The 20701-nt window shown below is 42.2% G+C and overlaps 1 protein-coding gene across 4 annotated transcripts in view; it reads left to right on the top strand.

Annotated features, from left to right (window-relative positions):
• The window catches only part of ROBO4 (roundabout guidance receptor 4), a 128293-nt gene that overhangs the window by 33759 nt on the left and 73833 nt on the right, over positions 1-20701 (top strand). For all 4 annotated transcript variants that reach the window (XM_044281988.1, XM_044281987.1, XM_044281985.1 and 1 more), the window contains exons 2-8: positions 1553-1855; positions 13120-13277; positions 13577-13697; positions 15569-15707; positions 15811-15938; positions 16815-16918; positions 17806-18031. In XM_044281988.1, the coding sequence (XP_044137923.1) occupies positions 1553-1855; positions 13120-13277; positions 13577-13697; positions 15569-15707; positions 15811-15938; positions 16815-16918; positions 17806-18031 (1179 nt within the window). The remainder of the gene's footprint in view (positions 1-1552; positions 1856-13119; positions 13278-13576; positions 13698-15568; positions 15708-15810; positions 15939-16814; positions 16919-17805; positions 18032-20701) is intronic.

The raw sequence follows: 20701 nt of genomic DNA, 5'->3' as shown, positions 1-20701 counted from the left end.
CGACTCTGATCGAGCGACCCTCATTCCATAGGCGTTGCTGGGCCCCGCAAACTTAAGGTTTTACAAAGCCTCGTGGCCCTCAGCCCTCCTGGCTGAGACCACACAGAGCCTCTCAGGCTTCCTCAGCCTTTCTCCTTCCAAGTCATAGACATAGGGTTGTTTTATCCCTCCTTGATTACAGCAGGCCTCACCTGCGATCACCTCCGGCAAAAGACAATACATCTAGTGGAAGTGTGTGGACTGGCAGATCCCACTACCAAACCTATTCCCCAGTCCACATGAAATCCAGCCCAAAACAACTTCTAGACAAAACTGTCTCAGCAAACTACACTTTGCTGAAACCACTGCAGCTTTCTGGGTTTCAGTTATGTCACCCAGCTGAGGTATCTGGGTGGGATATACATGCCTCCCAGCACTTATACTGTACACAACACCACAATATGTACATACACACACACATATATATATACAGTAGTGTGCAAAATTTAGACAGGTGTGGAAAAAATGCTGCAAAGTAAGAATGCTTTCAAAAACAGAAGTGTTAATAGTTTATTTTTAAATGCAAACAAAAGAGAAATCTAAATCCAATCGATATTTGGTGTGACCATCCTTTGTCTTCAAAACAGCATGAAATCTTCTAGGTACACAAACACATCGTTTTTGAAGGAACTCAGCATGGAGGTTGTTACAAACATCTTGGAGAGCTGACCACAGATCTGTGGATGTAGGCTTCCTCAGATCCTTTTGTCTCTTCATGTAATCTCAGACAGACTCGATGTTGAGATCAGGGCTCTGTGGCGGCCATATCATCACTTCCAGGACTCCTTGTCCTTCTTTGCGCTGAAAAAACGTCTTAATGACATTGAAAACTTACTATTAGAGCTGTACTGAGAGCTTATGGTCTGTTGCGGCTCACAGTTATCACAGTGCTATTCCAACAATACACACTTATGGGATATGTCCAAATTGTACCCTGAATGGGAAATTTGTGCCCTTTAAAACTCATCTGCAGAGGGGTGAAGAGGTGGAGTGATTCGGCCTCCCACAATTTGTTAACCTATCCCCAAGTGCTTCATGGCTGTAATGGCTTGTAAGGGGCCCATGACTTAATTCCCAGAGGCCCAGACCACTCCTTATCTGCTTCTTATACATACACAGCACAATTTCCTTCAAGGGTACAGCCCCATGGGGCAGCTGGCCGCTTGTGGACAAGCCACGCCCACCTGCGGCATACAATAACCACATAATTTTACCGCAAAATTGTGCAGCCATTGGTGGGTGTGGTTTGGTCCTTAATCTGTGATCAGAACACAAGTGATGGATTATGAGACATTTTGGACTGTCAGATGCTATGACTGAAATATAATGTGGACCTGCACAATCGAATAATGACCCATGTTACAGTTGTGAAATATACTGATTGGCACCCGGCTTTCCTGGATTCTGATATAACAAAGAAATTGATTTAAATTTACCAGGTATATAATGAATGGTCGTTATATAGTTAAAAGAAAATGATACATTAATATTAATACTTTATTCTTTTGTTTAGGCTCCAAATCCCGCACAGATGACTTCATGCCACGTATCATAGAGCATCCCTCTGACCTGGTTGTACGACGAGACCAGCCTGGTATCATGAACTGCCGTGCTGAAGGGAATCCGGAACCCACCATAGAATGGTACCGCAATGGAGAATCCGTTAACTTCTCTAAAGGCCACAACTCCCTGATCCCTGGGGGTTCTCTGTTCTTCTTACATATCAAAGGAAGGTCAGATGAAGGGGTCTACACCTGTCTGGCAAGAAACCACCTGGGGGTGGCCATCAGTAGGAACGCATCACTCTCCATCGCCGGTAAGAACCTGTGCAATAATCTCACATCAATGGAAATCTCAGGGCCAGACTGGGAACTTGAAGTTCCTTATTCCCAATAAAAAAAAATTGGTAACAGACCCCCACCTACAATTGATAGTACTGGTACTTCAAGCACCAGAAACCGGATGTGACCTCTGCACCCTACAGCTACACCCCTGTCTATATGACACTATAAAAGATCATAGGCCCAGATTTACTAGTCCTCCAAATTTAGGGGGTATTGTGACTATTTGCTTGGTTCTTTATTGGGTTCTGTTTGTTTATTTTTTCACAAATGTACAAAGTGTCACACGTCATTTGTTACAGTTGTAGCACAAATTACCATTGAATTTTTAAGTCTTAGGGCTCTTTCACACTTGCGTTCTTTTCTTCCGGCATAGAGTTCCGTCGTCGGGGCTCTATGCCGGAAGAATCCTGATCAGTTTTATCCTAATGCATTCTGAATGGAGAGAAATCCGTTCAGGATGCATCAGGATTTCTTCAGTTCAGGACCGGAACGTTTTTTGGCCGGAGAAAATACCGCAGCATGCTGCGCTTTTTGCTCCGGCCAAAAATCCTAAACACTTACCGCAAGGCCGGATCCGGAATTAATGCCCATTGAAAGGCATTAATCCGGATCCGGCCTTAAGCTAAACGTCGTTTCGGCGCATTGCCGTATCCGACGTTTAGCTTTTTCTGAATGGTTACCATGGCTGCCGGGACGCTAAAGTCCTGGCAGCCATGGTAAAGTGTAGTGGGGAGCGGGGGGAGCAGTATACTTACCGTCCGTGCGGCTCCCGGGGCGCTTCAGAGTGACGTCAGGGCGCCCCACGCGCATGGATGACGTGATCGCATGGCACGTCATCCATGCGCATGGGGCGCTCTGACGTCATTCTGGAGCGCCCCGGGAGCCGCATGTACTGTAAGTATACCGCTCCCCCGCTCCCCACTACTACTATGGCAACCAGGACTTTAATAGCGTCCTGGCTGCCATAGTAACACTGAACACATTTTGAAGACGGATCCGTCTTCAAATGCTTTCAGTTCACTTGCGTTTTTACGGATCCGGCGTGTAATTCCAGCAAATGGAGTACACACCGGATCCGGACAACGCAAGTGTGAAAGAGCCCTAAAGTCTCACCTCATTAATTATAGAGGTTTCCAACAGTCTGTACACCACCAGAGGGGACCTGTTGCCGTATTGCGGAACCATTTGTGGATCCGCAATACACGGGTGCCGTTCCGTTGGCATTCCGCATCACGGATGCGGACCCATTCACTTGAATGGGTCCGCAAATCCGGAGATGCGGAATGGTGAGGAACGGAGCCCTACGGAAGCACTATGGAGTGCTTCCGTGGGGTTTCGTCCCGTACTTCTTTTCCGCAAAAAGTTAGAACATGTCCTATCTTTTTGTGGAACGGCCGGATCGCGGACCCATTAAAGTGAATGGGTCCGCGATTCGCTGCAGCTGCCCCACAGACTGTGTTCGTGCATTGCGGCCCGCATTTTGCAGGCCGCAACATGACCACGGGGTGCACACGTTCGTGTGCAGGGGGCCTAACTCTATACCAACTGACTTCGAGCAAGCTAGAAAACAGTTCAGAAAACGTATTTGCAATAAAGTGTACCAAAACGACACCACTTTTTAGACAGATGTTTAGGCGCAGACACATTTTTAAACCTAGGCCATAATCTCTGCAAAGCTGAGCAATTATGTTATGTCATGGTTAAGTACTGCGGGGGCCACATAGCTTCCTCTTTATTAAATAATGAATACTGCACTGTTTCATCGGTCTGCATTGTTAATGGTCATTGGTCACATGGTATTGAAGGTGCCATGTGGCCATTAACAATGCAGACAGTTTAACAACAACCAATGCTTGTACATGCCCTCATTATCTCCTGCCTAGACTACTGCAACATTCTTCTCTGTGGCCTTCCATCTAGCACTCTCGCACCCCTCCAATCTATCCTCAACTCTGCTGCCCGACTAATCCACCTCTCACCCCATTACTCCTCTGCCTCTCCCCTCTGCCAATCCATAACTTGTCCCCTCCCTACATCTCTTAGCTACTTTCCCGATACATCCTCACACGCGCACTCCAATCCTCACAAGACCTCCTTCTCTCCTCTCCTCTTATCCCCTCTTCCCACAATCGCCTCCAAGATTTCTCCCGTGCATCCCCCATACTCTGGAACTCGCTGCCCCAACATATCAGACTCTCACCTACAGTGGAGACCTTCAAAAGAAACCTGAAAACCCACCTCTTCAGACAAGCCTACAACCAGTGACCCTGCTGCCTCTGTACCGCCATGACCAACTTCACCCGCACCTACTGTGTCCTTCTCCCATACCATGTAGATTGTAAGCCCTCACGGGCAGAGACCTCTCTCCTTCTGTACCAGTCTGTAACTCGTCTTGTTTATGATTAGTGCTATTGTCTGTATTATGTATGTTACCCCTTATCATATGTACAGAGCTATGGAATGAATGGTGTTTTAATAATAAATAATAACCAACTGATGCTTATATGGTTGTGAGATACTCGACTGGAACATGGCGACACAACCGCACCCTGTGGTCGTACCCTTAGGCTAGGTCTACACGACGACAATAAGTCGGGCGACAGATAGGGCACAACTACACTGCAACATTTGTCGCGCAACAATTTTTATAACGGCAGTCTATGGTGTCGCACTGCAACATGCTGCGACTGCGACGTGACAGTCGCAGAGAAATCCATCTCAAATGGATTTTCTGCGACTGTTGCGTCGCAGTCGCAGCATGTTACTTGTTGCAAAGCGACACCATAGACTGCCGTTATAAAACTTGTCGCGCGAAATTGGTGCAACAAAATGTTGCGCAACAAATGTCGTTGTGTAGACCTAGCCTTAAAGAGTAACTAAACTTTTCAATACATTTTTGTTAAAATATCCAATGTCATAATAACACTTTTTGTAATATACTTTATTAATGTATTTACCGCCCCTAAAGTGCACCTTTCCCTGTGTGCTTAAAATTGACTTTTCTGTACACCACTGACTTCTCAGCGGTGTATAGAGTACACAGTTTCTCAATAGGGCAGCAGCGCAGGGAGTATGGGCAGGAGCACACATTGCAGCTCCTGCCCGTGCCCCCTGGATGTTTACGAAATCCTGGCATAGCACATAGTGGGATTATGAGTCTGACATTAGGGACATTTTAACAAAAATGTATTCAAAAGTTTAGTTACTCTTTAAGGTCCTTCTACTCTGCCCGAGTTTAGCCCAGCATTTTTTGCCTGCATAAAAGAACCAATCAGCCGACAAACTAGTGATTGCTCACTTGTCTGCTGATTGCTGCCCTCTTTACACTGGGCAGTAATTGGGAACATAGTGGGGGTCATTTAACAAAGGACTTGTGACTATTTTAAGACTCCTTGCAGACGAGCGATGCAGATTAGGTCCGGATGCTTTCCAGATGCGTTCAGTTAAAAATGCGTGATTTCGCAAGCAAGTTCATTCAGTTTTGCCTACGATTGCTTTCAGTTTTCATCGCACGGGTGAAATGCGCATTGATGCGTTTTTCACGCGCATGATAAAAAACTGAATGTTTACAAACAACATCTCTTAGCAACGATCCGTGAAAAACGCATCGCATCCGCACTTGCTTGCGGATGCGATTTTCATGCAGACCCAGTCACTTCTATGGGGCCTGCGTTGTGTGAAAAACGCAGAATATAGAACATGCTGCGATTTTCACGCAACGCACAAGTAATGCGTGAAAAACAACGCTCATGTACACAGACCCATTGAAATGAATGGGTCCGGATTCAGTGCGGACGCATTGCACCTGCGCGGAATACTCGCCCGTGTGAAAGGGGCCTTAAGGTCTAAAATAGTCACAAATCCCCTTTTTGACCAGCCGTGCGACAATATCAATTTGCACGGTCAGTGTCGAAAAGTTTAGGAGACTTCTTGCCCCGGAAAATTTACTAACATCTCCACCAGGAAACAGGCATACATGGTGGCCAAAAACTATTCCAGCTTGTGCCCCAGTGTTCTTAGGATGCCTTCACAGGAATTTCTGAAAACTGAAAATCACCTCCATTATTTTCAACCTATGGATTTCCGCAAGCCCCATTCAGATTATGAACCCTCTTTCTGCTGAACACCTGCCCATAAAAGAACCATTCATCTATATCTGTAAAGAATAAATCAAGGCAACTGGACGTACTGTAGATTTCTTGAAAACGTTTCACTCGTTCTTCCAACGAGCTTTCTCAATTCTGAGTGACCGTACAAGAATTCTCTGGGAATAAATATGTAACTGTGTAATAATATGTAATAATGCAGATTTATGTATCCTTCATCAACCCAATTGATTCTAAAGCCTCGTTCACACGTCCGTGTTTTGGTCAGTGATTGTGAGCCTAAACCAGGATTGGAGCCTCCACAGAAATAAGGTATTAGGGAAAGATCTGCACCTGTTCTGTGTTTAGAGCCGCACCTGGTTTCGGCTCACAATCACTGATGGAAATCACTGACCAAACACTGACGTGTGAATGCAGCATTAACCTGATCAGCACCAGGTCGGCCACCGCATCTCCCGGCGCCGTCATGTGAGGCACATAGCTACAATGCACCCTCAGCCTCTCAGGCAATCCTGTGCATCCGCTGATACTGAGAACAATGACTAACGAGCCGATTAATTAGCAGTGTCATTAATTCCTGTCAAGCATGCAGGCAGCATCTTTCATTAACACTCGGATTGCTGTTAAGTTTTTGTTTTTGCTTGTTGGCTCCCACGGGATTTCTATAGAAGCAGCCCCTGGGGTCAGCTTTAATAAATATTCAGTGGCCGACTTCATTATTGCATGTAACGTGGCGACAGAGAGGGTCAGAACAGAGCGTGCACGGGCCGGATACTGCTACTTATATAGAGCCGGGATTCCGGAAAAGTAGTGATTAAAAGGCTTGTCCGGTTTTACATAAATAAAGCTTAATCACAGTACAATGAAAAATCGGGGAATTTGCAACATACCTGGTGCAGGTTTACTAATCCATATGCAACTGCACCTTACTCAAGAAAGGGCTTGTCTTAGCGAAAAGACGATAGGTCATCATCGGTATAAAAGTCTTGCAAAACCCCTTTAAATAGCCAAAGCGGTCCAGCGATATGTGCTGCTGATGTGAGATCAGAACTAGATCTGCACTAGTGTTCAGCCACCTGATGTAAACAAGAGTGCTGCCATTCACTGACGGCAAGCTGAGAGTTTGAAAACAGGGAAGAATTGGAACACACTGGAAAACATATTGCAGCAACAATAGACAAAAAGATTTCTCCTTCAGATGTACAAGAAAGAGTGAGGTTGAGTGGAGTGAGGGGAGGAAGCAGGAAGTGTGATAATCCTCAGCATTGTCTGACATCCTGCGTTCTCTCATCCATCAGTCACTTCAGGTCATGCATTATATCCTAGATGTATGAGACCATTGGCCGGATAGGGCATTTACTATTTATATATAATTTTTCTTCACATTGGTTGTGTTTGGATATCCTAGAGCTACCTTGTTTCTTTCTCTTTATATATATATTAGGACGTGTGTATGTATATATGTGTGTATGTATATATGTGTGTGTATGTATGTGTGCATGTATGTACAGTACAGACCAAAAGTTTGGACACACCTTCTCATTCAAATAGTTTTCTTTATTTTCATGACTATGAAAATTGTAGATTCACACTGAAGGCATCAAAACTATGAATTAACACATGTGGAATTATATACATAACAAAAGTGTGTGAAACAACTGAAAATATGTCATATTATAGGTTCTTCAAAGTAGCCACCTTTTGCTTTGATTACTGCTTTGCACACTCTTGGCATTCTCTTGATGAGCTTCAAGAGGTAGTCACCTGAAATGGTCTTCCAACAGTCTTGAAGGCGTTCCCAGAGATGCTTAGCACTTGCTGGCCCTTTTGCCTTCACTCTGCGGTCCAGCTCACCCCAAACCATCTCGATTGGGTTCAGGTCCGGTGACTGTGGAGGCCAGGTCATCTGGTGCAGCACCCCATCACTCTCCTTCATGGTCAAATAGCCCTTACACAGCCTGGAGGTGTGTTTGGGGTCATTGTCCTGTTGAAAAATAAATGACGGTCCAACTAAACGCAAACCGGATGGAATAGCATGCCGCTGCAAGATGCTGTGGTAGCCATGCTGGTTCAGTATGCCTTGAATTTTGAATAAATCCCCAACAGTGTCACCAGCAAAGCACCCCCACACCATCACACCTCCTCCGCCATGCTTCACGGTGGGAACCAGGCATGTAGAGTCCATCCGTTCACCTTTTCTGCGTCACACAAAGACACGGTGGTTGGAACCAAAGATCTCAAATTTGGACTCATCAGACCAAAGCACAGATTTCCACTGGTCTAATGTCCATTCCTTGTGTTCTTTAGCCCAAACAAGTCTCTTCTGCTTGTTGCCTGTCCTTAGCAGTGGTTTCCTAGCAGATATTCTACTATGAAGGCCTGATCCACACAGTCTCCTCTTAACAGTTGGTCTAGAGATGTGTCTGCTGCTAGAACTCTGTGTGGCATTGACCTGGTCTCTAATCTGAGCTGCTGTTAACCTGCGATTTCTGAGGCTGGTGACTCGGATGAACTTATCCTCCGCAGCAGAGGTGACTCTTGGTCTTTCTTTCCTGGGGCGGTCCGCATGTGAGCCAGTTTCTTTGTAGCGCTTGATGGTTTTTGTGACTGCACTTGGGGACACTTTCAAAGTTTTCCCAATTTTTTGGACTGACTGACCTTCATTTCTTAAAGTAATGATGGCCACTAGTTTTTCTTTACTTAGCTGCTTTTTTCTTGCCATAATACAAATTCTAACAGTCTATTCAGTAGGACTATTAGCTGTGTATCCACCTGACTTCTCCACAACGCAACTGATGGCCCCAACCCTATTTATAAGGTTTATAAGGTGTGCCCTGACAGGGCACACCTGTGAAGTGAAAACCATTTCAGGTGACTACCTCTTGAAGCTCATCAAGAGAATGCCAAGAATGTGCAAAGCAGTAATCAAAGCAAAAGGTGGCTACTTTGAAGAACCTAGAATATGACATATTTTCAGTTGTTTCACACTCTTTTGTTATGTATATAATTCCAAATGTGTTAATTCATAGTTTTGATGCCTTCAGTGCGAATCTACAATTTTCATAGTCATGAAAATAAAGAAAACTCTTTGAATGAGAAGGTGTGTCCAAACTTTAGGTCTGTACTGTATGTGTGTATGTATGTATGTGTGTATATATGTGTATGTATATATATGTATGTGTGTATATATGTGTGTATGTATGTATGTATACATTGTGTGTATGTATCTGTGTATGTGCATATATGTGTTTATGTATGTATGTGTGTGTGTATATATGTGAGTATGTTCCGCGAAAACTAAAAAACGCAACCATCCATTTCAACGAAACTTGGTATACATATCCCTTGCTACCTGGAAAGAAATCTTGTGGAGGTCACAGCTCTCTAGGACATACCGTTCCCAAGATATTCCCAAAAAAATTACCTGCATTATCCAATACAAGCCTGCCAGCCTTTCACTTAAAGGGGTTGTCCGGATTCAGAACTGACCCCGGACATACTCATATTTTCACCCAGGCAACCCCCCTGATGCTAGCATCAGAGCATCTAATGCTCCGATGCGCTCACTTGCCCTGCGCTAGATCGCGCAGGGCACGGGCTCTTTTGTTTATCATAACACACTGCCGGGCGGAAACTTCCGCCCGGCAGTGTGTTCAGTGACATCACCGACTCTGATGGGCAGGCTTTAGCGCTGCCCTAGCCGTTTTACTGGCCCTGATGTCCCGGTACGCCCTGATGTCCCGGTACTTAAGGACACAGGACGTACCTGTGGCGCGCGGCGGGCGGTGATCGGGACTGGGTGCCTGCTGAAATCAATCAGCAGCCACCCTGGGTCAATGCCGAGGGGGGTCCTGTGGCCCCCCCCCGTATCAGCGATCACTGCAGATCAACCTCTTCTATGCCACGGTAGGTTTGTGTTTGAGGGAGCGCATCGAGTCCCCGCGCTGCTGTGGCGGGGACTCAATGTCTCAAAAGGCAGCCTTCTACGGGAACCTAGGAGATCCAGCCTCAGGCTCGGTCTCCTAGGCAACCTGTTAGTGTATTACTCTATGTAATACACTAACAGGCAATGCATTACAATACAGATGCATAAGTGAACGTCAGAAATAAAGTAAAGGAAAAAAATGTTAAAAAGTGTTTTTTAATAAAATTTATGAAGTAATAAAATTAATAAAGTAAAAAAAGTAAAACAAAACGCCCCTCTCCCCTTATTTTATAATAAAAAACTGAAAAAAAACAAAAAACACACATATTACGTATTATGCGCGTCCGTAATGACTCTATAAATATATCACATGATCCACCCTGTCCAATAAATACAATTTTTCAAAAAAAATAAAAACTGTAAAAAAAGCCATTTTTGGCACCTTACATCACAAAAAGTGCAGCACCAAGTGATCAAAAAGGCGTATGCCCCCAATATAGTACCAATCGAACTGTCACCTCATCTCGAAAAAAAATGAGCCCCCACCTGAGACAATCGCCCAAAAAATAAAAAAACTATGGCTCAGAATATGGAGACACTAAAACATATTTTTTTTGTTTTAAAAATTCTGGTATTGTGTAAAACTTAAGTAAATAAAAAAAGTATACATATTAGGTATCACCGCGTCCGTAAGAACCTGCTCTATAAAAATACCACATTACCTAACCCCTCAGGTGAACACCGTAAAAAAATAAAAATAAAAACGGTGTAAAAAAGCCATTTTTGGCACCTTACATCACAAAAAGTGTAATAGCAAGCGATAAAAAAGTCATACGCACCCCAAAATAGTGCCAATCATACAGTCATCTCATCCCACAAAAATCCTACCCTACCCAAGATAATCACCCAAAAACTGAAAAAAACTATGTCTCTCAGACTATGGCGACATTAAGACATGATTTTTTTTGTTTCAAAAATGAAATCATTGTGTAAAGCTTACAAAAATAAAAATAAAGTAGACATATTAGGCATCGCCGCGTCCATAATAACCTGCTCTATAAAAATATCCTATGACCTAACCCCTCAGGTGAACACCGTAAAAAAAAAGGTGTAAAAAAAGCCTTTTTTTGTCACCTTACATCTTAAAAAGTGTAATAACAAGCGATAAAGTCATACGCACCCCAAAATAGTGCCAATCAAACCGTAATCTCATCCTGCAAAAATCATACCCTACCCAAGATAATCGCCTAAAAACTGAAAAAACTATGGCTCTCAGACTATGAAGACACTAAAACATGATTTTTTTTGTTTCAAAAATGAAATCATAGTGTAAAACTTACATAAATAAATAAAAAGTAGACATATTAGGTATTGCCGCGTCCGTAATAACCTGCTCTATAAAAATATCATATAACCTAACCCCTCAGGTGAATACCATAAAAATAAAAAAAATGCTATTTCTTGTTACCTTGCCTCACAAAAAGTGTAATATAGAGCAACCAAAAATCATATGTACCCTAAAATAGTACCCCAAAAAACTGCCACCCTATCCCGTAGTTTCCAAAATAGGGTCACTTTTTTGGAGTTTCTACTCTAGGGGGGCTTCAGATGGGACATGGTGTCAAAAAAACTGTCCAGCAAAATCTACCTTCCAAAAACCGTATGGCATTCCTTTCCTTCTGCGCCCTGCCGTGTGCCCGTACAGCAGTTTACGACCACATATGGGGTGTTTCTGTAAACTACAGAATCAGGGCCATAAATATTGAGTTTTGTTTGGCTGTTAACCCTTGCTTTGTAACTGAAAAAAATCGATTCAAATGGAAAATCTGCCAAAAAAGTGAAGTTTTGAAATTTTATCTCTATTTTCCATTAATTCTTGTGGAACACCTAAAGGGTTAACAAAGTTTGTAAAATCAGTTTTGAATTCTTTGAGGGGTGTAGTTTGGCTGGTTTCTATTATGTAAGCCTCAGAAAATTACTTCAGACCTGAAAAAGTAGGTTTTATAAATTTTGGGAAAAATTACAAGATTTGCTTCTAAACTTCTAAGCCTTGTAACGTCCCCAAAAAATAAAATGGCATTCCCAAAATGATCCAAACATGAAGTAGACATATGGGGAATGTAAAATAACAGCTATTTTTGGCCGTATTACTATCTTTTATAAAAGTAGAGAAATCGAAATTTGCAAATTTGCTAATTTTTTGGGTAAATTTTGTATTTTTTTAAAAATAAAAATGCATTTTTTTAACTCCATTTTTACCATTTTACCAGTACAATATGTGACGAAAAAACAATCTCAGAATGGCCTGGATAAGTAAAAGCGTTTTAAAGTTATTGCCAAATAAAGTGACACTGGTCAGATTTGCAAGTAAAGTGGGTGGAGCCTAAAGCAGCCAATCAGATTTCACCTATTGACTTCAATGTAAAATTTTCGAATACTGACATTCTCACAGTTTTAAAGCCAGAGGCCAATCACATTTCAGCCATTCGTTTTATATTGGAAAATGTAAATTGCCGCCACTCTTAGACTGTTAATGGCAGGGTCCTTAAATTTGGCACATTTAGTCATTGGGTGACTTTGGTTCAAATTTTAAAAACCAGGTTAAACAGAATTTTCTTATAGCTCTAGCGTTTTCAAGCTAACATCCTGTGGTTTCTAGTTATTTTTATTGTTTTATCAGCCATGCTGTCTAGTGATGCCACCTCATTCCTATGAACTAATCATTTTTTTTATTTTTTTGTGATTTGTAAATTAAATCATTTTATGACACTGTTAAGTACACAACGGATATATGGCTGTTAGGGCTGGTAAATATTTCTGCTAGAGGGGACGGGTGACCCACTCAAAAGCTTGCTGTGGGGTCCAGTATTTTCTAGGTACTCCTCTGACAAGGAATCCTGGGATGTGTATTATAATGATGATGTCAGAGAGGCAGGAAGTAGCTAGCTTCTCCTCCTACCGATAGACAGCAGGGGAATAACTGCAGGTATGATATGATTATTTTTTAAAAATATTTTCGATTTGCTTTGTAACAATGGAGGAGACAGGGACCTGATAACAAGTGTAGTCTGTACATTATAAAGCATTGGCGCCCTCTTCTCATTGGAGCATTACAGCCAGAAATCCAGGGACCCTAAATACCCAGTTATATAAGTGTCCTGTAGAAGAACGTGCCGCCATGTCATGATTTTCTTGTTTCTTCTAGTTCTTAAAGATGAATTTCGCCAAGAGCCATTGGACAAGGTGGTGATCGCAGGGAGGCCGCTGGTGATCGACTGTTCCCCACCCAAGGGATACCCAGAGCCCGTGGTGACATGGCGGAAAAATGGAGCACTGCTGTACAGAAACAACACCCGCTATACGGTACAGTCAGGGGTTATACCACAATGTGAACTGAACCTAAGACAATATTAATAGCCGTGTTTCTATCAAATAAAAAATAAAGCATGGCTACCAATTCCCCTCCTGTGGAAATGAATGAATGAAGGGTTGTCAAAGCCCTTTCTTTAGGAAGGAATGTGTGAATTAAAGGTTGTCACAGCCCCACCCCTTACAAGTGAATGGATGTCTCAAACCCTCTGCTCCCTATGTCTCCGTTCAATCATAAGAACGGGTTTCATTCTGGGTGCTTTACTGATTATTTCCCCTTTGTTAACCCCTAGTTTACTGCTGGTAGACTCTCCATCGCCCGGCCGCTAAGCACAGATGCTGGGGTATATATGTGTGTGGCGTCCAATCAGGCCGGTGAGAGGACAAGTCGCGGGGCTGTTATCTCTGTGCTGGGTGAGTGACCAGAAATATAATAATATCCTGATGACGGGTCTCCGCCGGCTACTTGTGAGAGATCACTTGGCTCCAAATTAGTTAGAATTTACATATGAAAGATTATTATAAAACTCCCCACTATTTTCAAGATCTTTGCTTGCTGTTAGTGAATGAAAATATGATCATGCTGCTGCTAACACAGTTGCAGATCTCGCTGTAAAAACACTTCCTCATGTAATAAGCTCTGTACTTATGACTACAATAATGTCCCAGTCACTGACAGCAAGCAGATACCTTGCTGATTGCTTTCAATAATGACCAAATGAATAGTTAGTGTAGGTCTGGTGTATAATACAGGCTATGGATCAGGATCAGTACAGGATAAATAATGTAATGTGTGTATACAGTGACTCCACCAGTAGAATAGTGAGTGCAGCTCTGGAGTATAATACAGGATGTAACTCAGGATCAGTACAGGATAAGTAATGTATGTATACAGTGACTCCACCAGTAGAATAGTGAGTGCAGCTCTGGAGTATAATACAGGATGTAACTCAGGATCAGTACAGGATAAGTAATGTATGTACACAGTGACTTTATCAGCAGAATAGTGAGTGCAGCTCTGGAGTATAATACAGGATGTAACTGAGGATCAGTACAGGATAAGTGATGTAATGTAATGTATGTACACAGTGACTCCACCAGCAGAATAGTGAGTACAGCTCTGGAGTATAATACAGGATATAACTTAGGATCAGTACAGGATAAGTAATGTATGTACACAGTGACTTTATCAGCAGAATAGTGAGTGCAGCTCTCGAGTATAATACAGGATATAATTCAGGATCAGTACAGGATAAGTAATGTAATGCATATACGTAGTGACTCCATCAGCAGAATAATGAGTGCAGCTCTGGAGTATAATATGGGATGTAACTCAGATCAGTACAGGATAAGTAATGTAATGTGTGTATACAGTGACTCCACCAGTAGAATAGTGAGTGCAGCTCTGGAGTATAATACAGGATGTAACTCAGGATCAGTACAGGATAAGTAATGTATGTACACAGTGACTTTATCAGCAGAATAGTGAGTGCAGCTCTGGAGTATAATACAGGATGTAACTGAGGATCAGTACAGGATAAGTGATGTAATGTAATGTATGTACACAGTGACTCCACCAGCAGAATAGTGAGTACAGCTCTGGAGTATAATACAGGATATAACTTAGGATCAGTACAGGATAAGTAATGTATGTACACAGTGACTTTATCAGCAGAATAGTGAGTGCAGCTCTCGAGTATAATACAGGATATAATTCAGGATCAGTACAGGATAAGTAATGTAATGCATATACGTAGTGACTCCATCAGCAGAATAATGAGTGCAGCTCTGGAGTATAATATGGGATGTAACTCAGATCAGTACAGGATAAGTAATGTAATGTGTGTATACAGTGACTCCACCAGTAGAATAGTGAGTGCAGCTCTGGAGTATAACAGGATGTAACTCAGGATCAGTACAGGATAAGTAATGTAATCTATGTATGTATTGACTCCAGTCCACCAGCAGAATAGGGAATGCAGCTCTGGAGTATAATACAGGATATAACTCAGATCAGTACAGGATAAGTAATGTAATCTATGTACGTATTGACTCCACCAGCAGAATAGGGAATGCAGCTCTGGAGTATAATACAGGATATAACTCAGATCAGTACAGGATAAGTAATGTATGTACATAGTGACTGCACTTTGCTTGAGACACTGTACTATGTCATTTAGTGTAATTTCTCGGTGTTCACATCTTTATTTTGTGTTACACATGTTTCCTGAGGTCTCAGGTTGTGATTCTAGAAAATATTTATTTAATGTTGTGTTCACTTACAGAGATTCCACAGTTCACGAATAAACCAGCTGATGTGGTCGCAAAACCAGGGAGCATTGTCCAGTTTGCCTGTGGAGCTGAGGGCAACCCTAAACCTATCGTGCAGTGGAGCAAAGAGAAGGGAGTGCTGCCTACGGGGAGGTATGTGTCACTGCACTGGATTACATAGGGTCTCATGATGACAGGTGGATAGAGAGGATGCAGTAATTATTATATAGTACATATAATAATAATCTTCTGACAGGTATGCAATTACCAATGAGAACACGTTATGTCTCCAGCGAGTGACTGTGCAGGACTCAGGGACATATGTCTGCACCGCCAGAAGCAATATAGGTGCTGTGTCTGCACCAGCACAGCTTGTGGTACAAGGTATGGTAAATGCCCTTATCTCTCTATACATCCTATTCCAACCTGTATATAGGACTAAGAAGGCTGGGTCACAGGGGGGGGTCACTATTTATTATTTATCATGTTTTGACAGTCTTTTTACTGCTATTTACTGTGGTGTTACTGCCAGTAGATGTGCCTCATTATGCATATCTTTGGTAGTCCCTGTGCCTGTCAGAAAAACCACACTAGCCCCCTGGTTGGCGTAATTTTTCAGCAACTTTTATGCCTTGTTCCAGGCTTAAAATTAGTAAATTTTCTGGGGCCTAGCTCCTGACCCTTGCCTGGCATCTGTCCCCTCCACTCCCTTGAAACGCCTTTGTGTAAAATGTGGTGTAAAAGCGCCTGTACATTTAAAAAGCCTCAAAAAAGCCACTGCTGGCCAATTTTGCGCCAAAAAATGCGTAAAACTGTTAGTAAATAACCCCCACTGTGTACATACATTACATCACTTATCCTGTACTGATCCTGAATTACATTCTGTATTGTACTCCACAGTTGCACTCACTATTCTGCTGGTGAATTCACTGTGTACATACATTACTTATTCTGTTCTCATCCTGAATTTCATCCTGTATTATCCTATAGAGCTGCACTCTTTATTCTTCAGAGCTTCAGTGCTGAAATCTCTAGAAGATCCCTTGTTATTCAGTGTCTGCACGGAGATTGCTCTGGTTATTTCCATTCTGGGAAGTGTTATCATTACACCAGGCATAAGTCATCTCAAAACTAACTGCCCCCTGCCTTATAAGATATCAGCTAATCTGTTAGGAGGTTTATACCCATAAGCTTGCTGACAGTTTTCCAAAACGAATCCAGACATGGGAATTGATAAAGGTTCTGCTTTGTGCATCTTAGATCCTTTGGACACTGGTCAGATCATACAAGATTTGTCCAAAGTGAAATTGTACCTTGATTTTGTGACGTTACACAACTCCTCATCAGTCCTCATACAGTGGAAGGTAAGAGAAGCTCCTGAATCTTTATTCTTCATGTTGTGTGTGATAAAAATTAGGGTCTCAGGACCCTTAGGACCGCTGCACTCTTGGTCAAATGCAAAAAAGTATCTTTATTTCAAATCTTCAATGAGATTCAGTATATCAAAAGTGTGACTTAAATTCTGACGTTTCGGTCCTCCAGTGGACCTTGGTCACAGAGTCACTAAAAGAAAGTAGAGAAATGCAAAGAAAATAACATGAACTCAAGAAATGGTCACTTGAAGCAAAGTAAAAAAAAAAAAAAGTAAATAGATGTGTATTCACACACCTTTTACAGCATTACCGCACCTCTTGGATCTCCACAGTGCTCTAGAGGAACCCAGTGTCACTTCTGGCACTTGTGGTTAAAACACCAATTCTTTACTTAAAGTGCATAAAAACATTATCATGCAATGCAAAAAAAAACATAAAGAAGTAAACCTGATAAAGACGATAACAAGGAAATTAGGAAGGTCAGTTGTGTAAAAAATATATAAATAATAATAGTGTAATGGCTGTAAAGTTAATGGAGTTGGGTCCTGGAGATCTCTAATTCCAGTTACTGGACATATGGGCAGCGTTCATTGTACTAAGGATATACAGTATGGTACTCCACAAGATGGGAGTGACATCAGCATATATAATATTCGTATACACGTAATGGTGCGTGTATGTATATAACATAATGCAAAGAGTATCTCAAAAGGGAAAATAAATGACAGGGCAGGGGGCTTTTACAGTATATTCATTCATTCATTCATTGCTATGACAGTGAAGAAGCTTAGATCTGTGGTTGCTGGTGATGGCAGGGACAATTTGGTGACCATTCATTGTACGTTTCAGTAATGAGGACGTCTTGTTCTGTATTTCAGGCGTATTCGTCATCCCAGTATACGGAGGGCTACACTGTGCTATATCGCCCTCACACTAAATCAAATTCTGACTGGGAAAAGTGGGGTGTCATCCCAGTTAATGAGAACACCGCTGTGATTTCTGGACTGCACAAAGGGCAGAAGTACGAGTTTAAAGTCCGACCATATGGATGGAACGTGTATGGAGTGGACAGTAACATCAGACATGTCCTGATCCCTGAGGACGGTGAGACATAAGATTACCCTAAGTGTGTCAGATGTTCAGATCCTTCTTTTACTACTTCATTACTGAAGTGTTTACCCCCCTTTCTTACCAGGCCAATATTAAATTTTTTGCAATGGGCCTATCTAACTGCAAATAACTTTAATTTCTGAGCCAACCTACATGTATTTGATACTATTTTTCACGGGACACATTAGACCTCTTTTGTGCCATTAGACTATATTTTTCTGGTTCTGGTTCTATGGCAGCATACTGCCAGAACAGATATTGTACAGTGCCAAAACTTTAGAAATTCCTTCAAATTTACAACAAATGTTGCCAACAGATTGTAATGTTACTTTTTTATATGCTGGGTTACAGTTACATTCTACCGCCACGACACATAAAGTAGGAAACTGGTTAAAGGGGTATACCTATCTCAGACATTGATGGCATAACATATTCTGCAGTGCTTTACGATCAGGGGGTTCATGTATAAACAGAATCCTATGTTACATAGCAAAAAACAAATCAATGATTAAACCAAGAGGAGTGAGGGCCCTGCTCACAAGAGATTACAATCTATGAGGAGATAGGGGTGACACAAGAGGTAAAAAGAAATGTTCCCACTTGTATCATTGTACTTCTGAGCTGTTCCACTGGCTGCATATACATATCTTCTCCACTAGATGGTGATAAATGTCTGATAAATAACATACCAGATACCAACCTTCTGGTCAAACACAAAATCTACCTATAAGAACCTGTAATAAGAATGTCCCAAGAGGCAGTGTCTTGTCATACACTAAGGCCCCTTTCAGACGGACAATAGAAATACCACTGCCTGTTTCAAAACATGGATGAATTTTGAAATAGACCATAAACGGATGGAGTCTGTGTGCCGTACGTTTTTTCTGCAGACCCATTTAATTGGATCAAAAAAATTTGCAGGAAAGACGGACAAAGTTAGAATCTGCTGGGAACTGATGGTCCATATGGAAAATTGTTCATGTGCGTATATACAATATATTCAAATAATTAGGGCAGTGTTCAGCCCGAGGGCTGTCTGATCTAGACTCAGACAGCTCCTGGACAGAAATGTCACCTACAGTTAGGTCCATATATATTTGGACAGAGACATTTTTCTAATTTTTGTTCTGTACATTACCACAATGGATTTTGAACAAAACAATTGAACAATTGAAAGTTCAGACTTTCAGCTTTAATTCAGTGGATTGAACAAAATGATTGCATAAAAATATGAGGAACTAAAGCATTTTTTTTTAACTCAATCCCTTAATTTCAGGGGCTCAAAAGTAATTGGACAAATTAAATAATTGTAAATCAAATGTTAATTTCTAATACTTGGTTGAAAACCCTTTGTTGGCAATGACTGCCTGAAGTCTTGAACTCATGGACATCACCAGACGCAGTGTTTCCTCATTTGAATGCTCTGCCAGGCGTTTACTGCAGCGGTTTTCAGTTGCTGTTTGTTTGTAGGCCTTTTTGTCCGAAGTTTAGTCTTTAACAAGTGAAATGCTCTATTGGGTTCAGATCAGGGGACTGACTTGGCCATTCAAGAATATTACACTTCTTTGCTTAAAGGGAACCTGTCACCAAAAAAATCGCTTTTTAAGCAGTTCAGAGTACCTTATAGTGTTACATAGTAGTGTCCTAATAAACACTAGGGACCCAGTGCCACTGGCAGCCATGCATGCCCAAGCCATCACACTGCATCCACCGTGTTTTACAGATGATGTGGTAGGCTTTGGAGATCATGAGCTGTACCATGCCTTCCCCATACTTTTTTCTTTCCATCATTCTGGTAGAGGTTGATCTTGGTTCCATTTGTCCAAAGAATGTTCTTCCAGAAGTGTGCTGGATTTTGAGGATGTTTTTTTTAGCAAAGTCCAATCTAGCCTTCTTATTCTTGAGGCTTATGAGTGGCTTGCACCGTGCAGTGAACCCTCTGTATTTACTTTCATGCAGTCCTCTCTTTATGGTAGATTTGGATATTAACCACCTCCGGACCGCCTAACGCAGATGTGCGGTCCGGAGGTGGCAGCGCTGCGCACAGTCACGCATATACGCGTCATCTCGCGAGACGCGAGATGACGCGACTATGCGCGCGCGCATGCGCAGTTCGCGCCGGCATTTCGCACAGAAGTATTTCGTCAGCAACCTGCCAGCCAATGATTGTGGCTGGCAGGTTGCTGATTTTTAAAAAATCCAATCAAAGTGCCAGATAGCAGATCATATTTGTAAATATGATCTGTTATATGGCTGCCTGCTCCTCTGCTGGTTCTTTTCGTCGGTTGGATCCAGCAGAGGAGCAGGCTTCACAGTGAGTACACCAAACACTACACTATAGCCCCTGATCACCCCCCTGAACCCCAATTAACCCTTTGATCACCCCTGTCAATCACAAGTGAAAAGAAAAAAGTGATCAGTGCAAACTGTCACCTTTTTTTTTTCACTGTTATTGACCGTTAGGTTTTAGGTATAGTTTAGGTCCCTTGGTTAGGTAGTTAGCGATCAGTTAGCGCCCAGCCCACCGCACCGCAGTCCGTTATTCGCTGATTAGCGTATCGCTAATCAGCATTTGTACTTTTATAGTATCTGGAAGTGATCAAAACTGATCACGGTCAGATCTATAATAGTACTAGTGTCACTTTAGTTCGCCCTCCACCCAAA

The sequence above is a fragment of the Bufo gargarizans genome, chromosome 2 (genome assembly GCF_014858855.1).
Source record: "Bufo gargarizans isolate SCDJY-AF-19 chromosome 2, ASM1485885v1, whole genome shotgun sequence".
NCBI lineage: Eukaryota > Metazoa > Chordata > Amphibia > Anura > Bufonidae > Bufo > Bufo gargarizans.
The sequence above is the reverse complement of the archived record's forward strand: the minus strand, read 5'-3'. Positions and strand labels throughout refer to the sequence as shown.